This window comes from Pristis pectinata, chromosome 26 (genome assembly GCF_009764475.1).
Source record: "Pristis pectinata isolate sPriPec2 chromosome 26, sPriPec2.1.pri, whole genome shotgun sequence".
Classification (NCBI taxonomy): Eukaryota; Metazoa; Chordata; class Chondrichthyes; order Rhinopristiformes; family Pristidae; genus Pristis; species Pristis pectinata.
In genome coordinates this window covers 15,942,792-15,967,176 of record NC_067430.1, presented here as the reverse complement: position 1 = coordinate 15,967,176, position 24,385 = coordinate 15,942,792, and the positions used below count along the sequence as shown (strand labels likewise).

The following is a 24,385-nucleotide window of genomic DNA, read 5'->3' as shown; positions in this document are numbered from 1 at the left end:
GCTCCGGTTTCCTCCCACATTCCAAAAGACATACAGGTTAGGAAGTTGTGGGCATGCTGTGTTGGTGCCGGAAGTGTGGCGACACTTGCGGGCTGCCCCCAGAACACTCTACGCAAAAGATGCATTTCACTGTGTGTTTCGATGTACATGTGACTAATAAAGAGATCTTATCTTATCTTGTATCATATCAGTAGCCAGAAGCTAAAATGCCATCAGGAAAATGCAATGACGTTATCAGCCAGAGGCTATGGCACCAGCAGCCGGACAGGACGATACCCACAGCCAGTAGCATGGAATGCAGTTATCCTCTTGCTTCGATGAGCCCCTATCCCAAAGCTAACCAAACATTGTTTGGATTGTGCATAAATTTATCCAAAGCATTAGTTGGGATCTTTGTGCATGGGAATAATGGTAGAGCTGTGGAGAGGCAGAGAAAAGTGTGATCATGGTTCCAAAGTATGAGCCTACTTATACGAGAAAAGTCTCACCAATTTGTCTGAGAGAATCCACAGAGAAAGATCAGGCTGTGATCTATCAGGAGCACAGCACGGGTGGGTGGGTGGGTTTATGTGTTGGGGGAACAGGGAGAGTGAAGGAATGAAGTAGGCTTGGTGCTATTTTCAGGTGGGTGGACGAGGGAAGGGATGGTAGTGGGAGGGCTGCTCTACTGGTAAAACCACAACTCGTGAGAGTGAGTGAGTGCCTCTCGAGCATGTTGGCAGCACCAAACCACTGAAGTATCAGGGAACCTGGCTAACCTCCAGGGATGGACAAAGATGAAGGGATGGGTTGGGAGGGAGTCGGAGGAGGTGTGGGAGGAAGATCTGGTTCAGCAGCGGCTCAACTTCTTTTCCTCCTCCTTGTTGTCCCACCGAAACCACTTCCCTTTGCACTTCTCTTTGGCTGGGCCATTACTTGAGTCCTGAAACGCCAATGGGGTCCTACAGGCAGCACAACAAACCAATGTAAATACCTAACTGGCTGCACTTGAGCTGCCTTTATGGGACCTTTGCCATTGAGGAACATTAATTTACCAAATAATGGGGACAAAGCAGTGGACTGTGATGAACTGGACAGCACTTCTAAAGGGGCAGGCACAACTTTGATGATCTGGATGACTTCCTTGTACATTGACTCTAAATCAGCTCGCGAATTTTTACGCCGCTATATTTATGATGCAGTCACCTCGTAGCAGGGAGACTCAACACCTCCCCCTTGGTTTTCACATGGAAAGCTGAGGAAACATGGAATGGATACAGAGGTGGAGAGAGGAACACAAGTGGATGTTGATTTGAAAATGAAAATAAAATTAGAAAAAACACAAATCCTAGTTTCTAATAGATTGCACTGTTTGAGAGATAGCAGCAATATATCCTCAGTAGACTGAATGGTCTCCTTCCATGACACAATTCCCCACAGTTGTTGATTTATCCACTTCTGCCACTCTTTGTAGACTTTTTTACAATGAAATTGTAAGTAGTTGACAGAATTTATTTGCTTTGAAAATTATACACAGAAAAATGCCAGCAGTGGTCTTCTTTTCACATTATTAGGGAAAATAAAGAATCTTAGAGATCCCGAGACAATATAAGGAAAGATACGCTTGTGTTTGGACACTGATTCACATTGGTGAGGGTGTGATAATGGTGCACACTTACAAGCTGCACAGTTGGGGGAAGGCCAGCTCTCTGCAGCAGACTGGGTAACAGTGTGTGAAAGATACCATTTCCAACCCTGGTGCCTGAAATAGGTTGAGGCCTCAAAATAAAAAGGTACTTAAGGACATGAAAGTTACTTCAATTACTTTCTTGCTACATATCATGTAAGAAAAACCTATTAATTGTGAAAATAAAAAAACAAATACACTGGAAATAGGTTGCAGGTCCATGAGCAACTGTAAAGAAAAAGTACAAATTAATGCTTCTGGTATCGATGGGGTCTACTCTTTAATAAACAATGTTATTTTTAAAAAAAAGTCAGAGAGAAAGATGCAGAGAAAATCGTTCATGGAATGACCTTCGTGTGAATGCTAACTTTTTTTGAGTACTGCAATAAAATTGTACTTTACAAAAGTAACGTTGAGCTGGGTAAAAATATGCTTAAACTGTGACATGTAATCAATGACCTGACCGATGTTGGAATGGGCTGTTGCAATACAACGGTCAACTTCCTGCGGCGTGCCATGTCAGATGTGGTCAGTTTATAACAATGGGACGCTGTACGTTAATTAATGACTAATTTCATTTCTACTAAATGCTGTTTTTGAAACTTTTGCCAGTGTTTGGGACCTAAACACATGGTTTCAGAAATCCATGGGGAGTAGGGAGGTGTCCCCATTGGTTTCCCACTATAACACTGGCAGGGGCCCAGGGGAAAACACTGGGAAAGGGCAGAGCTGGTTGGACTCGTTTGCTCCTGTTTCGAAGTTCCTGATAAGCCTGGAAAAGTGAGACCTCCTCCCACTACTTGTAATGGAGCAGGACCTGGGAGAAGAGATTCCCCAAAGATGTTTCTGCTTGATGGTTCAGTTAGCACTCAACATGCCTGCAAAGGCTGTGAGTGAGTTTGGCCAATCTGGTCCCCAGAGGAATGAATGGGCCCCCATTGAAAATGGCCATAGCACCCAAGGAGGCCATCTTGCAAAAATTCCAAGAGGGAACTGTCTGTGGCCACCTCTAGGTTGGGATGATGGGTCTCCCAATGGGAATGCACATTTCGTTTGGAGGAGGTGAGTGAGTAATGGAGGGTGCCGGGCTGATTGCTCTGTGTTTTGAGCTGGTGACACTAACCGCTCCCATGTTTGCAGGCAGTGGTTCACCCACCAGGAATCCAGGTCACCAGGAGATGCAGCATCATGGAGTCATGCAGCAGGGAAGCAGGTCCTTCAGCCCAACAAATCCACACCAAACATCCACTTACACTAACCCTACACTAGTCTCATTTTATTCCCCCCAGATACTCACCAACGCCCCCTCCGGTTCTCCACTCACCTACACACTTGGGACAAATTACAATGGCCAGTTAAACTTTGGGCTATGGGAGGAAACCGGAGTACCTGGAAGACACCCATGTAGTCACAGGGAGAACGTGCAAACTCTACACAGACAGTGCCAGAAGCCAGGATTGAAGCCGAGATGCCGGAGCTGTGAGTTAAAGGCTGCGCCACCTCGACGAAGTGTGGCATTTGCTGCCAGGAGGCAGGAGACAAGGGCCAAGGTGCCAGCACTGCTTTTTATCTGACATTTTTGCAAATTTCTGCGAAACCCCAACCATCCGCTGGATATAGTAGTAACCTCAGTAGCCTCCCCCTTCTTCCCCATATAAAGCCATTTTCCATTAAGTGATGGAGATAAAAATGTGGCAGAACAGGTGCCAACGTTGAGGTTGCTTTTACCAAGTTACTGAGTTACATGTAGCAAACCCTTGTGATTGGGCATCATGACCAGCAACTGGTGTGATTGCTTATTGGACCCCCAGAGCACTTGATAGGTTCACCGCAAACCAAAATAGTGGCCCACTGGTAAAACAGGAGCCCATAAATTGTTCCACCACCTATTAATAGCATGAAAGCATCATTGGGTCACCCTACTGCTGCTTGTGAAAATCCTGCACTGATTGAGATCTTCAAGGGGCAAGTTCACAGAACAGCATTCTTGTTAATGCTGTGCAGTGTTCATTGCAGTGCAGCATGGCCTACTGTTGTGTGGTAAGTTCCCACAGCTACTGGCATTTAGCCTCTGCATCCAGGTCTTAAAGGCACAGACCACATTGCAAGCAACACTCTTCCAGCTGTAGGGGAGTGTTGCTACTCAATGAGTGGATGCTGTAATGATGTGAGAGTGCTCCTAGGGGGACAGAGAAACCTCAACAGGCTGGTGAAGAACAGAAGCCACAGGAGGAATATCCTTTGGGCAGAGAGAGCTCCAGTGCTACAGGCAGGTGCTCCAGCTGGGAGGTCACCATGGAGGTGACTGCTCTTCATGAACGCCTGGGCTTTGGGGAAGTCTGTAAAGCAGTCACATGCCTACAACCACTCCGCTTTCTCCTGTGGGCTGAAGTAAAGTTAGATGAGATCTTCTCTCCTTGAGTATGAAACATGGCTCATTGCTAATGCAGCAATGAGCAGCGAACTGCGGGATGAGGCAGACATCAGTAGCAGCAACTCTGAATGATTCCTGGGGGAGGTTCTTGAGAGTGATTGTGACCCTGACCCCCACAGGCAAAGCAGTCAAGGCTTGTACATGAGGCTGTATTTAAAGGTCTAAAATTTCAGTGAAGACAAGGAAGGCAGCTTGTATGTTAGAAATGGGCATACCACAGTACAAGTATCTATTCTCCGAGCAAATATAACACTTGAGATTAATTTTGTGTGTTTCATGACTGTTGGCATCACTTGCGGGAGCTTTATGCTGGAAAAAAGGTCCTTGTCCAAACAAAAATCCCACAGAAGGGTTAGGATTCTTGCTGACAGGCACTGAGACACCATAAGTGTGTGTACTATTGCTCTACTTCAGGGCAAATTATTTTCAACTGCACAGCACTGCTTGCTTACTGTTGTGTGAAGGAATCTTTAGGCTACAGTTCTATATGGATTCTCAGAAGTAGATGCAAAAGTATGTTGCACTGAAGAAATCCTTAGGGAATGATAAAATGTACAATTAAAATTCTAGATATCATCTATTGCACTTGGTGAATTCCATTAAGCATGAAGACCCACCAACATTGATTTATTTCGGATGGACTCTTCATGATAAAAATACAACAGTGATAGCTGATAAGATCAGGTTTGCAGGGTGTATGATGAAAGCTGCGATCAAGGTTGCTACCTCAATCACCATGTGGGTCACTGATCAAAATCTGCTTTTAGTCACCCCTCCCTATTCAAAAGGAGTTTTCGGTCGATATTACCTTGGTTAAAGATAGCACTACATTGATGCTTGATTGACAGACTCCCCACACATGAAAACTTCACAGCTGTGTATCTGCTAAAGGATCCACTCAGAGCGGATTAAGGATGCATTTTTTTGTTGGTGCCTCATGCATTTTTCTTCTGCTGGGCTTCAGATCTTTCTTCTTGCTTTTTACATTTGCACACGTCAATGTGTATTTTTCAACATCACATATCTGGAGCAACCATACTTGGACTTAACTAATCTCATATGCTTTCTGCACTCTGCACTGCCAGGCCTTTGCCGTGGCCAGTCACAAACTTGCTTCTATCTTAATTTCTTTTGTTGCTGATGCTTTTTATCTATCAAATTTTTGGCGAGCTACTTTGCTATTTCTTACATAGCACCTGCTGAAATTTCAGTCTCACAGAGCCAGCCATTAAAACAAAAGAGATTTTTAACCCATGCAGATGGTATTGAAATAAATACTAACAGGAATGGAACTACATAGAGTCAAACTCATGAAGTCACTTTATTGCTGTAAATTCCATAAACAATCAAAAGACAAATCAGAATATTTTGTTAATGGTGAGAGACTATATACTGTGTAGGACCAAGGAGAAAGTGTCATAGAGAGATACAGCATGGAAAGAGGCCCTTTGGCCCACCGAGTCCATGCCCACCATCAACCACCCATTTGCACTAATCCTACCATATTCCCATTTTTTCATTGTCCCCACATTCTCATCGACTCCCTCCAGATTGTACCCCCCACCTACACATTAGGGGCAATTTACTGTAGCCAATTAACCTACCAGCTTGCATTTCTTTGGGCACCTGGAGGAATCCCAGACTGTCACAGGGAGAGTGTGCAAACTCCATACAGACAGCATCCAAGGCCAGGACTGAACCCAGATCTCTGGCGCTGTGAGGCAGTGGCTTTACTAGTTGTGTCACTGTGCTGTCCTGCTGTGCTCTCGTGCCACCCCGAACCAAAAGATGGCTCAGCTCTCTGTACCCCCTTTGAGCCACATCCCGACATACAGATTGTGGATGAAAATATGCATATCGTAGTCGTGAAAATCTGAACCAACCAGGCATCAGTAGCCCTTTGCCAGGAGAGGGTTCCAAACCTCCACGTTACCGCTCTCTGCAATTTGATTACTTTTTGCTCAGACAGAAAAATCGAAAACATTAATGGAACTGGATGGAAGTGGAGGGGGTGATGGGTAGGTGAAGCCAGGTCGGGGAGGGAGAGGAGGGGTGTGTTGCGACAGAGGCTGTCTCTACCCTCCCCCCCACCCGGTTCCACCTGCCTAAAATTTACTTTTCCTTATCCGTTTCTCCCTATCACCTATGACCCTCTGTCTCAACACTCCCCTCTCTGCCTGCCCCCCTGCCTGCTTACTCCCCCCTCACTGGTTCCACCTTCTGCCCCTGCCTCACCCCTCCCTCTCACTTCTATACACTGGCTGCCTTCCCTCTACACACTCTGTCCTACCGCAGGGTCTCGACCTGAAACGTCGACCATCCCTTTGCCCCCACAGATACTGCTTGACTCGCTGACCTCCTCCAGTGGTTTGCTGCTGCGCTAAACAACAACGGTGGTGCAAGATGAAAGAGGGCAATGTTGAGGTCAGCAAGTAAACAAAAGGGCTGAGTAGATGATGCGTAAATGGGAAAAGTGGGATCATTATCTGAAATTACAAAAAAGGCAAACATTGTGGATGCTAGAAATCTGAAGTGGAAATGTTGGAAAGGCTCGTCATTGGTAACTGCAGAATGCAGTGTTGAGTCCGTGTTTCTGTGTTCCACTTCAATACAACAAAAAATTCAAACACTTCTTAATTATTTCTCCAGTCTTCCAGTTTTGCTTTCTGCTATGGTTAATTTATGTCTGATTTTCTTATTAATCTCATGAAATTTTCTCTATACTGTTTTAGTTGGACTTTTTTCCAAAGCATTACCAATCTCGCTCGTCACTCGGAACCAGTCACTGCATAGATCCACCAATGAGAACAGTGGAGGTGACTCATAGGGAATGCTCTGCTTCCACAATGCCTGATCTCTTTTGACCAACAGGGCATTCCCAACGGTCCATCACTCCATTCCACAACAACTGCCAAAGCCTCACCAAAGGGGAGATCAGGGCTTTTTGCTTATCTGATGTGGGCCTCCAGGAATGGAATTATTGTACTGTCGCCTGGGGAGACAACATTGTGAAGTTTGCGCAGATTATGTCAGTGTTGTACACTAACCTGTAACTGAAGCAACCCGTGCACATAGACTGTGAATATTTTGCTGTTGCTCTCCAGACCAGCTATAACTTCAAGGGAGCTGGAAGTGAAACAAAAAGGCAAAAGGTCACCTCAAGATGCTATCAAATGAAAACAGACTGAAGTAATTAGAGCTTGCAATGATAGCACCAATTAAAAATAAACAAATGCACTGTGTTTGAAAATGTAATATTTCCCATGTGCAGGAAAACCTGCAGAGTAAATTATTCTGGAAGGGAATAAACATAAAAGTGAGGTGCGAGAGAGTAAGAGAGGGAAACCACAGTGTCAACTACCTAACTCCATTCTTCAGATATTATCCCCAAAATGCCAGCCTCTGCAGGCACAGTAAAGGTCACTCAGATGAACTTCTAACATTCAGCATAAAAAACAATAAAACATCAATTCACATTTGTAACCGGCATGGCTGGCTTCAAGATAAACACAAACGTGAGTCAGAATGTTTTATGCGATGGCATGCAGGTATATGTGACAAATTCAGTCTTCCTTTACCTGTGATGGATTACCTTGGATTCTTTCTTGTTGACCACAAGGAACATGGGGCTAAAATGTTGCTGCTGAAAAGTACCAGTGAAATAAGAACATAAGAAATAGAAGCAGGAGTGGGCCACCGATGTCTGCCTTCCTCAAGAGGCTCCTGAGATATGGGGAGTGACTCACGGACCTTTATTGTTGGGGATTAGTGTCCTGCAACAGGGCCAGCTAGGTAGCGGACCTTGGACTTGCGGATGTTAAGTGCAAGGCCCTTTCTTTTCTTTGCCTCACTGAATGAGTTGACAATAATTGGACTTCAGACTTTGAACATGCACAAGTGTAAGTGTCATCTGAGGCTGAATGACTGAGATTGGAATTCTCTTAGTTCCGGACTGGAGCTGAAGGAGATTGAATGTTTCTACCTCTTCCCAATACTACCGCATCGAGAGTATACTTCATTGTCTATGTAGCCTTTTGGCATATCCTGAAGTCACTGAAGATGCCACATGGATGCAAGTTCTTTCTTTAAAAGCACTAGACTGCCAGCAGATTTTGAGGGACGAAGCTGCTTATACAAATTGTTGGTGTTTTTCCTATTAGCTTGATAGTGTGGGTAAAGTTGATCATTCCAAGGCAGGCTGGATGAGCAGGGAGAACAGAAGGAGATATTCAATTATACTCTGCACGATATTGCTGAATGAATTGCTTTGAAGTGCTGGTTCTGAAGCTCCTTAGCCATTCTGCAATGTTGCAAGAAGTAACTGTCAGCTTCCGGTAGTGAAGGTAAGAGGAGGAATGCTGGAGGAACACTCCCTGTCGAGCTTCAGATACTGCCACGGGGGCTTACTGCTTGGCCAAGCAGCTAAGTCCAGCATCTCAGCCAAAGGATAGTAACATAAAACTCCCCCAAACTCCAGGGCCATCAGCCTGAATTATCAACTAAAGTCTTGGAACTTTTGTTTTCTTTTTTTTTTCTTTGGCTTTTATCACCAGGCCCCCATTTTGTGGGTTTTTTTTCTTGCCACAGTCTGCTTTACAGCCTGCTAACTGAACCAGCTGAGCAGGAACCACCACATGTAGTTTCGTTGCTTCTCATAATAAAAATTATGGGGATTTTGGGGTGTAGTTTTTGTTGGTGGATGTACTTTTAAATCCAATGATTATGCATAAAGATGGTGAAAAGCCAGCTGCACCCAGGCCCACAATACAAATGTTTGACCCAACACAAACCTTCAGGTTTTGGTTGGCTGTCTGAACAGCACGGAGAAGCCCAGCTGTTTTTGAACAAACATAGCGTGAAACCAAAACAGAAAATGTCCAAAATACTCAGTGGGTCAGTCGGGATCTACAGTGAGGGAAACAGATTTAATGTTTCAAGTTGTTGACACTTCATTATCGATTCATAGAGTCATACAGCAGGGAAACAGGCCCTTCGGCCCAAATGATCCATGCTGACCATCTATACTAATCCCATTTACCAGCACTTGGACCGTAGCCTTCCCTGCCTTAGTCATTCAAGTGCTCTCTAGATACTCCATTAATGTTGTGAGAGTATCTGCCTCCTCACCACCCACTCCAGATTCCAGATTCCAACTACCCTCTGGATGAAAATTCTTCCTCAGATCCCCTATTATGTCCACTAGTTTTAGATATCTTCACTATGGGGAAAGGTTTCTGACTTTCTACCCTATTTATGTCCCACATTTTGTATACCACAGATTCTGTTCTGATGAAGGGTCATTGAAACATTGACTCTTATTCTCCTGTCACAGATGCTGCTTGACCTGCTGAGTGTTTCTGGTGTTTTCAGATTTTATTCCAGATTTCCAGCGTCTGCAGTTTTTTTTCCACATCTGAGTACAGCAGCCTGGTATTTTGAAATATGGCACTTATTCCAAACCAATAAATGCCAGTCAGTGTGTTGGGGAATATTTAAAGACTTGTTCTGTTTTGAATCTCAGAACCTGAATTCAGGGGCAGTATTGCTTTGTGGCTAATGAAAAAATTTCTTGCGGCCCCAGGAATAGATTTACTAGATATCCTATTGCCAGTTAACTTGGAATGGAAGAAGGAATATCTTAAACCAGAATGAGCTGGTAGGAATATAGGAAACAGCAAAGAAGCAGCGTAGATGCCAACTTTTCATTGTCTTTCTACTGCAGGAGCTGGAGAGAAGAATTCTACAGAACAACTTAATAAATCCCTTTAATAATGGCCTCATTTGTTGTTCATACAATACATTTTGCCAGAGGATTGTGCATAGTCCCACCCCGTCATTGAGGTCACCCAGGATGATCAGTTTGTCTCCCTCTGGGATGGGGACCACTGTTTCTTCAAGGTCAGTCTAGACCTCCTCCTTGGCCTCATCGTTAACATCCAGAGTTGGGGTGTACACGCTGGTTCCATGGCACAGTGAGGTGAAAGGACATGAGGCGTTCACTAATTCCGCAGCGCGAGTTGCTGGAAAACCAGACCAGCTCATTCTTTAGGGCAGAGCTCACTCTGTGAAGACAGCATTCCTTTTCCCTGTCTGCCCCTTCAAAAGAAGGTATTCTCACCACGTTGTTTGTTAAACTGGCTGCCTCCCACCCACCCAGGGTAGAGGTGCTTAATGATTTCAGTTCAAGAAGTTATGACATAGGGCAGTCAGAGAGATTACAGAACATCAGAAATAGGAGCAGGAGTAGGCTATCCGACTGAGCCTGCTTTAGAAGTTAGTGCAATGGCTTCCAGATCTGGGCCTTCTACTGATCAACTAACCTGATTTTCAAAGTTAGTGAAAATGCACCCAGGCACAGAAGTTGAAATAAAGCTAGAGTAACAAGATTCAGACCCAGGTTAGTTTATTGTCAAACACACCAGGATGCAATGAAAGGGAAAGTAGAAAAGATCCAAATTCCTGCAATGTATGAAAATCATTTGCCTGTTAACTAAATCCTTTGAAAAGTTAAAGTGAGCAGGTGAACCACTGCATAGGACACCGGTGTAGTCACGGTAACCAGCAAACTACTGAAGTAAATGAACCCTCAGTGGTGTTAAAGGCACTGCAGACCTTGATGGTATAAAATATATTTTCCTACTTCAATTGTCATAATCCTACAGACTGATCCCTACATTTTAAAATACTGCTCTACAAAGATGGCCGTTTAGTCTGCCTGGACTGATATCTCCCATTGAATTGAGAGTGCACACAACTTAGTAATCTGCTGAGTAAGTTCAAAAATAATTTGCGCACTTACGTATTCCGTTGGCAGAGTGACTCGATACAAATGAGAACCCGCACGTTATCTCGTGGCCGGAGAGGTCCTTTGCTCTTCATTTCACTGTGATCTACGGAGAGTCAAAAGCTCATCAGATGATGATGATCATTTTGCATTGACCACATTGTGCTACCATTGTTAAAACTCAGCTAAACGTCTTGATTTCTGCTCCTATTAACAAAAAGGGAGCAATAGAGTTTGAAGGACAACATATTTTCAGTTTGCTTAAGGAGTCTTGAGATAAACAAAGTCCCTGCTTGATCTGAGCTCTTAGTGAGAGACTAGAAGTCTGCTGCAATTATTTTTCATTAACATTGTCTAAAAGATTCTATACAGCAGTGTCTCCGTAATGTAGACGTGCAGTCTGCTCCAAGATCTCTATCAAAATACCTCAGCATCAGAGAATAATAAAAGCAACATGGGGAGGGGCTTGTCTCTTTCTGGCTTGTCCCCTTTCTGGGAGGAATGCGCCTGGTACCAGCTCCTGTGAACCAGCGAGCTTCAGCACTAAAGGAAGTTACTTCTGCACTGCCTTGACATATGCACAAAACATGGTGTACTGGGCAGCAGAGGGCTCTCCCCTCCTATTTACTGCTGAGACTGGTCTACCTACAGCACTGGAAAAACACCACCAACACTATCTGCAAAATCCTCCAAGTTCACTGGAAGGGCAAGGGAACTCATGTCAGTGCCCTCTCCCAGGATAACACTCCCAGCACCGAGGCCCTAGTTACTCTAGACTGGCCACAGTGTTTGCATGTCCGACACCAGACTCTCGAAACAGATACTCTATTCCGAGCTTTATCATGAGAGATTACCAAGTGGGCAGAGGAAAATATTCAAGGAGGTGCTCAAAACTTCCTTGAGGAAGTGCAACATCCCACTGACTCTTTGGAATTGCTGGCCTATGGCCGCTTGAAGTGGAGAAGGAGCATTCAGGATGGTATTGAGAACCTCGAGTCCATGTATCAGAAGCACAGTGAATCTCCGCGGTGGTAGAATCTGGGGCAAGTTGAAGCGAATGGAGGGAGAAAAGGTTACACGGGAAATTTGCGGGGAATGGGATTGCTCTGTGAGCTGGCATAGACTTGATGGGCCGAAACTGCCTCCTTCTCTGCCAAAGGGAAACACAAAATATGGAAGGGTGGTTCAGGAGGGTTTAAACTAGATTGTGAGGGGGATGGTAACCAGAGGAGTAGGTCAGAGGGAGAAGGGGATGGGGAAAAAGTCAGATCTGACAGGTAGAGAGGCTTTGAGGAAGGAGAAGCAGAGTACAGGCTATAAAAGTAGTAAGGTGGATGGGCTAAAGTGCATTTACTTAAATGCGAGCAGCGTCAGGAATAAGGGAGATGAACTGAGAGCTTGGATTAGTACATGTGACTATGATACTATGGCTATTACAGAGACATGGCTGACATCAGGGCAGGAATGGATATTGAATATTCCTGGTTTTCAGTGTTTTAAAAGGGATGGGGGGGTAGAACAGGAGGACGGGTAGCGATACTGGTCAGGGACATTGTTACAACTGCAGAAAGGGTAGATAATGTAGAAGGATCCTCTCTAGAGTCAATATGGGTGGAAGTTAGGAACAAGAAAGGGGCAGTTACCCTCCTGGGAGTATTCTATAGGCCCCCCGGTAGCAGTAGGGATACTGAGGAGGAGATTGGGAGGCAGTTTTTGGAAAGACACGAAAATAACAGGGTTATTATAATGGGAGACTTCAACTTTCCAAATATTGATTGGCACCTACTTAGTGCCAAGGGGTTAGACGGGGCGCAGTTTGTTAGGCGTGTCCAGGATGGATTCCTGACACAGTATGTTGACAGGCCAACTAGAGGGAATGCCATATTAGATCTAGTTTTAGGTAATGAACCAGGACAGGTGACAGATCTATCGGTGGGTGAGCATTTGGGGGACAGTGACCATTGCTCCATAACTTTTAGAATTGTCATGGACAGGGATAGGAGCAAAGAGGACAGGAAAATATTTAATTGGGGAAAGGCGAATTATGAGGCTATAAGGTGAGAACTTGGGAGTGTAAATTGGGGTGAGATTTTTGAAGGGAAATGTACATGGAGATGTGGTCGATGTTCAGGGATCTTTTGCAGGATGTTAGCGATAAATTTGTCCTGGTGAGGCAGAGAAGGAATGGTAGGGTGAAGGAACCGTGGGTGATGAGAGAGGTGGAGCAACTAGTTAGGAAGAAGAAGGCAGTATACATAAGGTGTAAGCAGCAAGGATCGGACAGGGCTCGTGAGGAATATAGAGTAGCAAGGAAGGAACTTAAGAAAGGGCTGAGGAAAGTGAGAAGGAGACATGAAAAGGCTTTGGCGGGTAGGGTTAAGGAGAATCCCAAGGCTTTTTTCTCGTACATGAAGAGCAGAAGGATGGCTAGGGTAAAGGTTGGTCCGATTAAAGACAAAAGTGGGAGGGTGTGCCTGGAAGCTGTGGAAGTGGGTGAGGTTCTGAATGAATACTTCTCTTCAGTATTCACCAAGGAGAGGGGTCTTGATGATGCTGAGGACAGTGTTGCTGAGGGTAATGTTCTAGAGTATGTAGATATTAAGAGAGAGGATGTGTTGGAGTTGTTAGAAAATATTGCGACAGGTAAGTCCCCGGGGCCTGACGGAATATTCCCCAGGCTGCTCTGTGAGGCAAGGGAGGAGATTGCTGAACCGTTGGCTAGGATCTTTGACTCCTCGTTGTCAACGGGAATGGTACTGGAGGATTGGAGGGTGGCGAATGTTGTCCCCTTATTCAAGAAAGGTGGCAGGGATAGTCCAGGGAATTACAGACCAGTGAGCCTTACGTCTGTGGTGGGTAAGCTGTTAGAAAGGATTCTAGGAGATAGGATCTATGAGCATTTAGAGAATCATGGACTGATTAGGGACAGCCAGCATGGCTTTGTGAAGTGAAGATCATGTCTCACAAGCCTGATAGGGTTCTTTGAGGAGCTGACCAGGAAGATTGATGAGGGTAGTGCAGTAGATGTGGTCTACATGGATTTTAGTAAGGCGTCTGACAAGGTTCCACATGGTAGGCTTCTTCAGAAGGTCAGAGGCCAAGGGATCCAGGGAGGCTTGGCCGTGTGGATTCAGAATTGGCTTGCCTTTAGAAAGCAGAGGGTTGTGGTGGAGGGAGTGCATTCGGATTGGAGGGCTGTGACTAGTGGTGTCCCGCAGGGATCGGTTCTGGGACCTCTACTTTTTGTGATATTTATTAACGACTTAGATGAGGGGGTGGAAGGCTGGGTTAGCAAGTTTGCAGATGACACAAAGATCGGTGGTGTTGTGGATAGTGTGGAGGGCTGTTGAAGCTTGCAGAGGGATATTGATAGGATGCAGAGCTGGGCTGACAAGTGGCAGATGGAGTTCAATCCAGAGAAGTGTGAGGTCATACACTTTGGAAGGACAAACTCCAAGGCGGAGTACAAGGTAAATGGCAGGATTCTGGGCAGTGTGGAGGAGCAGAGGGATCTGGGGGTTCATATCCACAGATCACTGAAAGTCGCCTCACACATCTCAGTTAAGAAAGCTTATGGGATGTTAGCTTTCATAAGCCGAGGGATCGAGTTTAAGAGCCGCGAAGTGATGATGCAGCTTTACAAAACTTTGGTTAGGTCACACTTAGAGTACTGTGTCCAGTTCTGGTCGCCTTATTATAGGAAGGATGTGGAGGCACTGGAAAGGGTGCAGAGGAGATTTACTAGGATGCTGCCTGGATTAGAGAGTATGAATTATGAGGAGAGACTAAAGGAGCTAGGGCTGTTCTCATTGGAGAGGAGGAGGATGAGGGGAGACATGATAGAGTTATAGAAGATATTGAGAGGAAGAGATAGAGTGGACAGCCAGCACCTCTTTCCCAGGTCACCAATGCTCAAAACAAGAGGACATGGCTTTAAGGTATTGGGTGGGAAGTTCAAGGGAGATGTCAGAGGGAGGTTTTTCACCCAGAGAGTGGTTGGTGCATGGAATGCGCTGCCTGGGGTGGTGGTGGAGGCTGATACATTGGACAAGTTCAAGAGACTGTTAGATAAGCATATGGAGGAAGGGGTTAGATAGTCTTAGGTGTTGTTTGAAGGGCGGCACAACATGGTGAGCCGAAGGCCCTGTATTGTGCTGTATTGTTCTATGGTTCTATGGAATCTCCATTTACATTTGTGGTTTTCCCAGGTTTCAGTCTAATTCAGTCATTTTCACATGTTGCTCCACAGGGATAATCACTCGTATTACAGGGCATCAAATTCCTTGCTGGAATCTTGGAAGATCAGAATTTATTCATCCCCAGAGGACTCCTACAGGGTTCAAATTAATACAGAGCCTTTCACAACCTCAGGACATCTCAAAGTGCTTTAAAACTTATGAAGCACTTTTGAAATGCAGCCACATTTGCAATATAGGTAATATTCTGTTAACTTGTTGAAGTGATATCAATGAGTGTTAAGTATTGACATGAAAACTGGGGTTAACCTATCTGCTCTTCTTCCACTGGGGCCTTTCATCTCATCTAAGAGGTGGCATGTCAGACAGTGAACATTCCCTCAGTGCAGTGGTGGGCTGGAAATTTAGACAGCCTTCCACTATCTGTAAAGGGCCAGGAGCTCCTCCAACCACATGGTGAAAGGCAGCCCAGAGGACAACGCCAGGAGCCTCGTCCCCAAGGTTTGAGGACAGTGCTGCAAGAAATTTAAACAACTAGTCAAGGTCAGTGAAATGCATCCTCAAGCACACTATCCTATCACCTTCACTGCCAGCCTCAGCTTGTCCCTGTTACTCACACCAGCAACTTATATCGGGCAGGACGTCATCCTGACACACTTAGCATCACACCCACATCTCACGATTTGTGCACATCAGCAGCTATTCAACTATGGTGTATAAAATCATGAGGGGCGTGGAGACAGTGAATGCACTCAGTCTTTTTCCCCCCCAGAGTTGGGGTATCAAGAGCTAGAGTGCATAGGTTTAAGGTGAGCGTTGAAAGATTTAAGAACATGAGGGGCAACTTTTTTTTTTACACGAAGGGTGATATCCATGTGGAATGAGCTGCCAGAGGAAGTGGCTGAGGCAGGTACAATAAGAACTTTTAAAAGACAGATGGACGGGTACATGGATTGGAAAGGTTTAGAAAGCTATGGGCCAAATGCAGGCAAATGGGACTAGCTTGGATGGGGCATCTTGGTTGGCATGGACCATTGGGCTGAAGGGCCTGTTTCTATGCTGTATGACTCTATGACAGCGACCTCCTCCAAATACATTGTACAGGACTCACCGGCACATGAGTGGTGCACATCAAAAGCAGGAGGAGCAGAGCCTTGCTCTCCAAGGAGAAGGCAATATTGGAAGTTCCCCTTTAAGAAGGCAATGAAACCTTTGTGGTTGCCAGTGTCCTCATTCCTAATCCTCCCCCATGTCCCACCTCTTCCTCATCCCACAGCATAAAGTCCTTTCCAACTTGCCTAGAATTAATTTTTAAGCTTTCCTTATTTTTTTTGTCATTGCAGACAGCAATCAATATATACCAAGATATAATATTATTTTAGCTTTATTATACACCTAATGTTTTCTTGCTCTTAGATAAGCACAGTCACTATGTGAATAACCTCAAAATTACAACTGTCCTCTGAATGGTTGGGCACACTGTAATTTTACACCCCTTCCTTCCATCTCCACAACAAAAAACAGTGACTACCAATTTAATGCTCAGGCTGCTCCTGTACTGTATTAGGACTGAACGTTCCAGTCCAAGCATTCTTGGCTTCTCATCAGGATTACATTTTTAAAATATATTCCACAGAAAAATTGGCAGAATATTGACAGTTAGTGTAATTCTTTGTCAGAGTCTTTCTTTCATAATACCACTTATAGAAGCAATAAATAAGCAACCTACTATCTTTTCCAAAGCACTCTGCAGTCAGGTGACTTGCTTTTGATGGAATCACTGTTGTTTCTCAAGCACTGTTTAAGGTTCATTTCTTACAATTTCCCCCTAAGATAAACATTAATTATAATCATGCAGAGCTCTGAACAAGTACTTACCAATGTGTACATTGGCAGAAAATTGGTAGATGCCAGTTATTGGTGCTGTAAACCGTCCAGTTGACAGATTCATCCCAGATCCTCTCAGGAATGCTCCTTTTGCAAGTGGCTACAGGAAAACAAACCAATCTGGATTTGTAAGGATGTCAAATGAAACCAATGCCAAAATAAAAGACATTGCTCATAAATTACTGAACCTGACACTGGCAATAAATGCTTGGCATCATCTTATAAAGTTCCTCTGGTTTTTAATGAGGCATAAACAGATTTATTTGAAGAAAGGTTAATGGCTCGAGTATTGCAGACAAAAAAATGCCATAAAGAATTATAAAGCTGTTTCTAATTTTGTCAATACTAATTTCTAAGCTTTCCTTTACTTTTGGCACTGCAGATAAGCAGATACATCTTTCATCATATTAATTGAGATAAGATTATTTTAGCATTCTTATCTACATTTTCATATACAAGTCCTCCCCAGGTTACAAACATCTGACTTATACAAGTCCTCCCTGTACAGACGAACGAGTGTTTGGGAGACCGGCAGGATGGATTTACTGACTGCTGCAGGAATCTACTGCCGTGTGAGAACTCGGTTCGTGGCCGCATTTCCAACTTGCGACCCGTTTGGGTTACAAGCGGTTCACAGGAATGGAACCCTGCCTTAACCTGGGGACGACCCGTACATATTTTCTTGCTTTTAGGTAAGAACATACGCCAGATAAATAACCTCAAAATGTACAATTGTACTTTCACAGCAAGACTGCAATGATCCTACCTCAGACTGACAGTGTTAAGAGTCACCAAGTCCCCCAGAAAAACCTCTCCATTTCATGACAGAATACCTTCAAGCAAAGTTCTGCAATGTACTAAACAGAAGCAGAAAATGCTGGGAGCACCCCACGTATCAAGCAGCATCATTGGGGAGCTGACATTTCAGAACTGGCCAAGTGAATAAGCCAGTGTGTTTTAACTTACAGGGAAGGGGAGGGTGGAGAGAACAGAGGGAATGCCTGTGATAGGGCAGAGACCAAGGTTGTCAGGGTAACAATTACTTCAAAAACCTACAGGTAGAGACAGAAGGAACATAATGCAACAGGTAAAACAACACCTTGAAAGAGAAGGAGAGGAAAGAAAAAGTTTCCTGAAATTGTTAAATTTAATATTGAGTCCCAGGATCTGCATTATACCCAGTGGGAAGATGAGGTGCTCTTCCTTGAATTAAGGTTGGGCTTCATTGGACCAGTGTAGGAGGCTATAAGTCAATATGAAAAATGGATGGACAACAGGTGATAGGAGGTTCAGGGCACCTTTGTGGACTGAGCTGAGGTGCCCTGCAAAGCAGTCACCTGATCTGCATTTGGTTTCCCCAATACATTGTGAGCAGCAAATGCTATATATTTTGCTGCTGCTTAAAACATTCTTGTTTTCTCATTTTTCCAGTTTTGGTGAAGGTCTTTGATCTGCAACTTTCAATCTGTTTCTCTCCCCACAGATGTTGTTTGACCTGTTTTTGTTTTGGACTTCCAGCATCTGAAGTTTTTTGCTTCAATTTCTACAATGTTCTACCTCTGTAAACGTGAGCTCATCTAAAAGCCTGCAGCCTGGGTCCAAACTGGTTAAAGTCCTGCAGTCCCCTCACACTTCTGACTGCTGACTCACACTCAGGCAGAGTCTGAATTTTAAAATCCTTGTCCTTGCTTTCAATGCCAACCCTATCTCAGTAATCTGTTCCAGACTACAACTATGGGCAAATTCTGCACTCTTCCAATTCCAACCTCTTGATCATCCTAGAATTTAATTTCTCTATCTTCAGCTGCCCAGGAATTCCCTACCTAAGCCTTCCTGCCTTTCTCCCTCCTTTAAGACAATCCTATAAAACCCTCTGCTTTGACCAGCATTTGGTTATCTGCTTTAATATCTTCTGATGTAATGAGGTGTCAACCTTTACCTGTTAATGTTCTAGCAAAGTAAAAATGTTATACTACAAAATCATAGGCTAATGCTGACCACTGTCCAAGTGCTCCCCTGGAATGCAATGGACTATATGCCCTCTAATGTAGATGGATTGCAATTTATACAGTCTTTAATAATAAATGTATGTAAACAAAAGCTACCTCATAATATACTCTATATGTTATAACTTTATCTCTTATGGTTTCACATTTATATATATGACATGGATACCTTAAACCTTAAAAATATTTCTGCCCTCTGTTACAAACTTTGCATGGTGATAACTGAGTTACTACAAATAATTCACTCCATACACAACCTGTGTTCCCTTTCCCTGACCAACGGCAATCATGGACGCAGCCGATTGGTTTCTAAGCAGCTCATAATAGTAAAAAAACTGCATTTGTTAATGAATGGAAGATGGAAATAAAATTTCAAATCTTCAGGTTCATCCCAAACCTGAGGTATCATTGACACCTGATGTGGGGTAAAAATATTCAGTCCAAGCCCAAGCCCAGAACCAGGACAAGCCTTGAACCAAGGACCTGTCTAGGATTTGGGACCCAAATAGGAGTAGAACCAGGGAGTTGAATGAGTCTGGAACCAAGGGCTGCGTCTGGGAGCAGCGATCAATTAGGCCAAGACTGAAGGAAGTAGGAATGAGATATTCTGGGAACAGGGACACAGAGAACACCTCAGTTCTCAGCTTTAGATGTAGAGGTGCTGCTCTTGTTAGTATGACAATGGTACACAGGTCTCCTGCTGCCATTAACTGTATTTTCATGGAGGTCTTTAAAGAGCGGCTAAAGTTACAGTGGTCTGTAAGATTCTTTGAATTATCACTACTGCTACAGCCTCCCTCCCAGATTTTACTTTCATTAGAGACAGAGTCTGAAATTCTGTTACCAGCAGGGTATTTCCAGCACAGTTTGGTGCTGTCTGTTGGAACAGGATCACTGTGTCGGAATTGTTCATGGAGAATGGCATCCACTGCAGTGGAATGAACCTGAACTTAAAGATAATGTTGAATATTAACCAGTTAAATTACCTCAAAAAAGATATGAATGGCTTTCCTACATACAGCTCCTTTCACAGCACCAGGATATCCGAAAGTGCCTGAAAGGCAATGACATACTTCCTAAAGTGTGGGGTCTGTAGGTAGGAGGAAGGTATGAGGGGGATGTCAGAGCTAAGTTTTTGTTTTACACAGAGAGTGGTGGGTGAGTGGAACGCACTGCTGGCTGAGGTTGTGGGGGCAGATACATTAGGGACATTTTAAGAGACTCTTAGATAGACACATGAATGATAGAAAAATGGAGGGCTATGTGGGAGGGAAGGGTTAGATAGATCTTAGAGCAGGATAAAGTGTCGGCCGAAGGGCCTGTACTGTGCTGTAATGTTCTATGTAGAAACAAGTACACAGAACCCAGAGGATAAGCTGAGACCTGAGCATTAGGAGAAAATATCACTGGAAGATTTACTCATATATTAACATGCCTCCCATGCTGCTGGTGGAACATTCTCATAGCGCATCTGCTCACAAGGCCATTCAGCCCACAGGGTCTCTACTAACTGTCAGAGCAATCTCATTCCCCACTATTTCCCTGTGATCCATCCTTTCTTACATGCCTATGATTTGCTTACCACCCACTTACCACAATAAGGGGCAATTTTCAGTTATCAATTAACTTACTATCAATCTTTGGGATGTGGGAGGAACCCAGAGCAACTGGAGTGTGTGTGAATGTCACAGGGAAAACATGCAAACTCTCCACAGGAGGCATTGGAGATCAGGATCGAATTCAGGTCTCTACCTGCTGTGTCACTGTTCTACCCTACTGAACCTGTTGCATCCCTGCATCCAACAGCTCACATGTTAGCTCAGCCCTGAACACACTGCCACTCTGCTGAAGCACCTTACTACCTTCATGGCCAAACACTCCAGAACTGATTACGTGTCTCTTCAGAATTTCGACGAGCTGCACCCTAACAACTGAAGATACTCCAAGAATCTTGCTGTTCTCTCCTGCTGCAGGAAGGTGTCACCAGGCTGGCTACAGAGAGATTCCATAATCTCCAATCAACCAACCCAAGCGATCAGCTCCTCCAGTGGGTCTGGTTAATCACCAAGGAACCAGGAGCCATGCAGCATCCAGGCAACAAATTCAGGGCCAAAATTATGTGGCTTAGTTTACGCATTGGCTGACTATTAACTGGTCAAAGACCCTTCCTTTAAATGAGCCCCTTCCTCTGGTTTGAGGCCTTCATTGATGGCATCTGACCCTAGGAACCAGGGGAGCCTGGCTATTCAATACAAGTGAAATTGTTCTTTCATTAGTTTATCTAATTCCCCGAGGGATCTGTCAGAGTGTCACACTGAACCTCCCATTCCACAATTCCCTTCCAAGCACAAGGGAAGGGGGGAGATGAAAGCTGTGGACGGAGAGGTGAGATAGATTGCAGCTGTAATCAGACCCCAGCACCGCACTGCTTGTGCCCCATCTGAGCAGGTGCTAAGTGTGACTGGGAGGAGGTGTATTCTCCCCCTTGCCCAGAGCTCCCTGTGTCTCCTACCCTGCACCCACACACCTCACATCTCTCCTCCATCCTTAACTCTCTGCCACTCATCCCATTGTTGCTTTTAGGAGGAGCACAACCAATGGAAGATCTGCCTTACACTTCATCGGGAGGGAGGACACACAGCATTAGAGACACTGAAGGTGGGTGCTAGGGTTAGAGAGGTATTTGACTATCACCTTTCTTCAGTTGTACACTAACTGCACAGTTTGCACTGCTACTCATCTGCTTCTCGAGGAAGTTGCTAACAACTGATGTTTCCCAAGGACAGCTCAGGTCCGAAAGTCATTCAGGCTGAGGGGCAGAAACCTCCCAAATCTGCGCCATCTCCCACTCTCGTGCTACCAAGCAACAGAATGGGAATTTCAGCCCGTGGACAGAGTGGGCAAAGCCAGATGTCAGTGTCCGGGAAGTGGTTCATGTCCTGGCCCAGCTGAGGGGTGCACTGGTACACACACACAGGACATTCACCGTCTGGTGTTGCTATAGCAACACAATGCACATCGAACTCCGCTTGTGCACTGAATGCACGGAACTACCTGCCACAGAATTCCTGCAAGTCACAACTCTCCAACAGGCTGTTCTCCTGTTGATCAGAAGTGCTGTGCTGAGTCCCAGCAGTGGCAATGGGACCAGCTCCTGTTACCCTTCTCAGGGTAACTGCACGTCTCCTCCCTCTGACACCTGCCATCACAGAAGAGGGACTGCTGAACACCTTACTGCTGCAGCCCGTGGCTGAGCCTCCTCTGACACCTCACCTACATATGTCCCTGGTTACAAGGGAAGGACAAGACACCCTACAGGCCTGCCTTATTGATCTAACCTCAAACATGCACAGTGTAAGTATGGTTTCCCTAATCAATATTGACCAGTAAATGCAAGCTGCTTATAAATGTGCTTATTCTTGTTTGGTCAAGCCTGCCTTGTCTTTCTAAGCATCCAATTGGAGTGTGGGAAGAAAATTACACACTACTTTACAAAAACCATATTACATTACATGTGCATGGTGTCAGAACAGTATAATTTTCTAGACATCGTAATTGCGTTGACACATTGCTATACCACTTACTAACTACTGGAGATCATCACGTCAGCTATTGTGGACAATAGAAGACAGGTTTGTACCAGACCTTTTGCAGATCTCATTACCTTGACCATCACAGTGTAATTAATTTGAATTTCCTTTCACAATAAAATGCAATATGATCTAGTAAAACCCAGTTATTATCATACCATTTCATTTCATAATCTGTTCATTAACAACTTCAAAACATGAAACCATTTCATATTCTTCATATCTTTATAGAATGCGCCTTGATTTATATCACAAAAGTTCCTCTTTGACATGATGACTTCTCCAAGTGACAACAAGTCTGCCATGCAACAAACTTGATTTTGCAAACACAGCTAAATCCTTTCACATGTAGAGGTATCATTAACTTCATTCATTGCCATGGGAATCGCTTACACCACTGCTTTAATCCCTTAATTTCATCACCCCTCTACGTTTTCCAAAATTTCTCCTTTTCTTGTTTTATCTTTGCAGTAAATCGACCTGCTTCAAATTCTGTTTCAATTCTTTCCACAGCTTAGTGATGGTAATGTGGTCAACAAATTCTGCAACATAAAATGTTGTTATATAGCATGTTTTACCTTCATAAAACTTTATGCACACCTAACGGTGTTACTTAAACTGTGCATCCAAACCTGTGAGAGAATGGAGGTAGATCTTGGCTCGTGTAGTAGTGTGAGATGAGTAATAGCAAGTTGGTCTCAACTTCTTGATCGAGGCTCAATATAATTTATTGGGTGTAAGGCTGTGCCCATGAACGGAGCCAGCAGGTTATTTGTTTCAGGTGTCCAGTGATTTGAGACGATTCACTGACAGTTGGAACAAGAATCCTATCTGCCCATATACTTAAGGTTCAGTTGCTCGGAGAAGTTAAGATCATCATTGTAGAATTAGACACTGCTATTTGGTGGAGTTTACAATTCTCTTAACTCTTGAATGTACAAATAAAACTGATAATCCAGTATTTGACCTTTCAGGAATCCCAAAGGTTTGGCATCTGGCCACTTCTACCTTCCCAGTTGCCAGGACCCCAGTTCCCACATTCCCTTCCAACTCACCGGGAGCCCGGTTCCCACATTCCCTTCCAACTCACCAGGACCCTGGTTCCCACATTCCCTTTCGACTCACCAGGACCCCGGTTCCCATATTCCCTTCCAACTCACTAGGACCCCGGTTACCACATTCCCTTCCAACTCATTGAATTAAAAATGTGTTGAGGTATTAATCTGACAGTCCAACACCACGAAAGTCCTGGCGTGCCTGATTATCAGAGTTATGACTGCATCTGTGTAGCTTCCAGCTCAATAAAATTTTAGTTTCTCATTCATGCCACTTAGTCATTAGATTGCAGGTTTGTGATATCTGAGAAATTTCAGCTTTCTTACCGCTTGGAAGTTCTGAAGCTCCAGGAGAGTCCTTTTGTCCACAGTAACTGTCCCTTTCAGTTTGCAGTGAAATGCTTCCTCTACTCTTTTGTATGGATGGATGTCACCAAACAACAGAGAAGTTGGTGCTTGCACTTCGGTCAGAACAGCTGCCCGTCTCTCTGTTTCTTCTGAGAAAGGCAGGGAAAAATTCTCAAGTTTATAAGATTACTTCAAAAGAACAGGATCAATGTGTTAAACACCTTCTCGGTTTGATCCATTACTCCACTTGAAACAGTGGGATGCATCATGACCATTCTTGTGACGTCTGCTGGTCTAAGATTTTGCTCATGTACAGAGGTAACAAAGGAAAATTTAGCAAGGCAACCATAAGTGTATAGGGCCAGCATGGGCAAGTCATAAAATGATAGGATTAAGTGTTTAACTAACACACTGAGGGT

At 44.4% G+C, this 24,385-nt stretch overlaps 1 protein-coding gene across 5 annotated transcripts in view; it reads right to left on the bottom strand.

Moving 5' to 3' along the window:
- Window positions 1-24,385, bottom strand: part of c1qtnf12 (C1q and TNF related 12) — a 55,119-nt gene that overhangs the window by 3,974 nt on the left and 26,760 nt on the right. For all 5 annotated transcript variants that reach the window (XM_052039532.1, XM_052039531.1, XM_052039533.1 and 2 more), the window contains 4 exons: window positions 23,946-24,115; window positions 16,959-17,067; window positions 10,900-10,990; window positions 7,148-7,226 (listed from right to left, as the gene is read on the bottom strand). In XM_052039532.1, coding sequence (XP_051895492.1) covers window positions 7,148-7,226; window positions 10,900-10,990; window positions 16,959-17,067; window positions 23,946-24,115 — 449 coding nt within the window. The remainder of the gene's footprint in view (window positions 1-7,147; window positions 7,227-10,899; window positions 10,991-16,958; window positions 17,068-23,945; window positions 24,116-24,385) is intronic.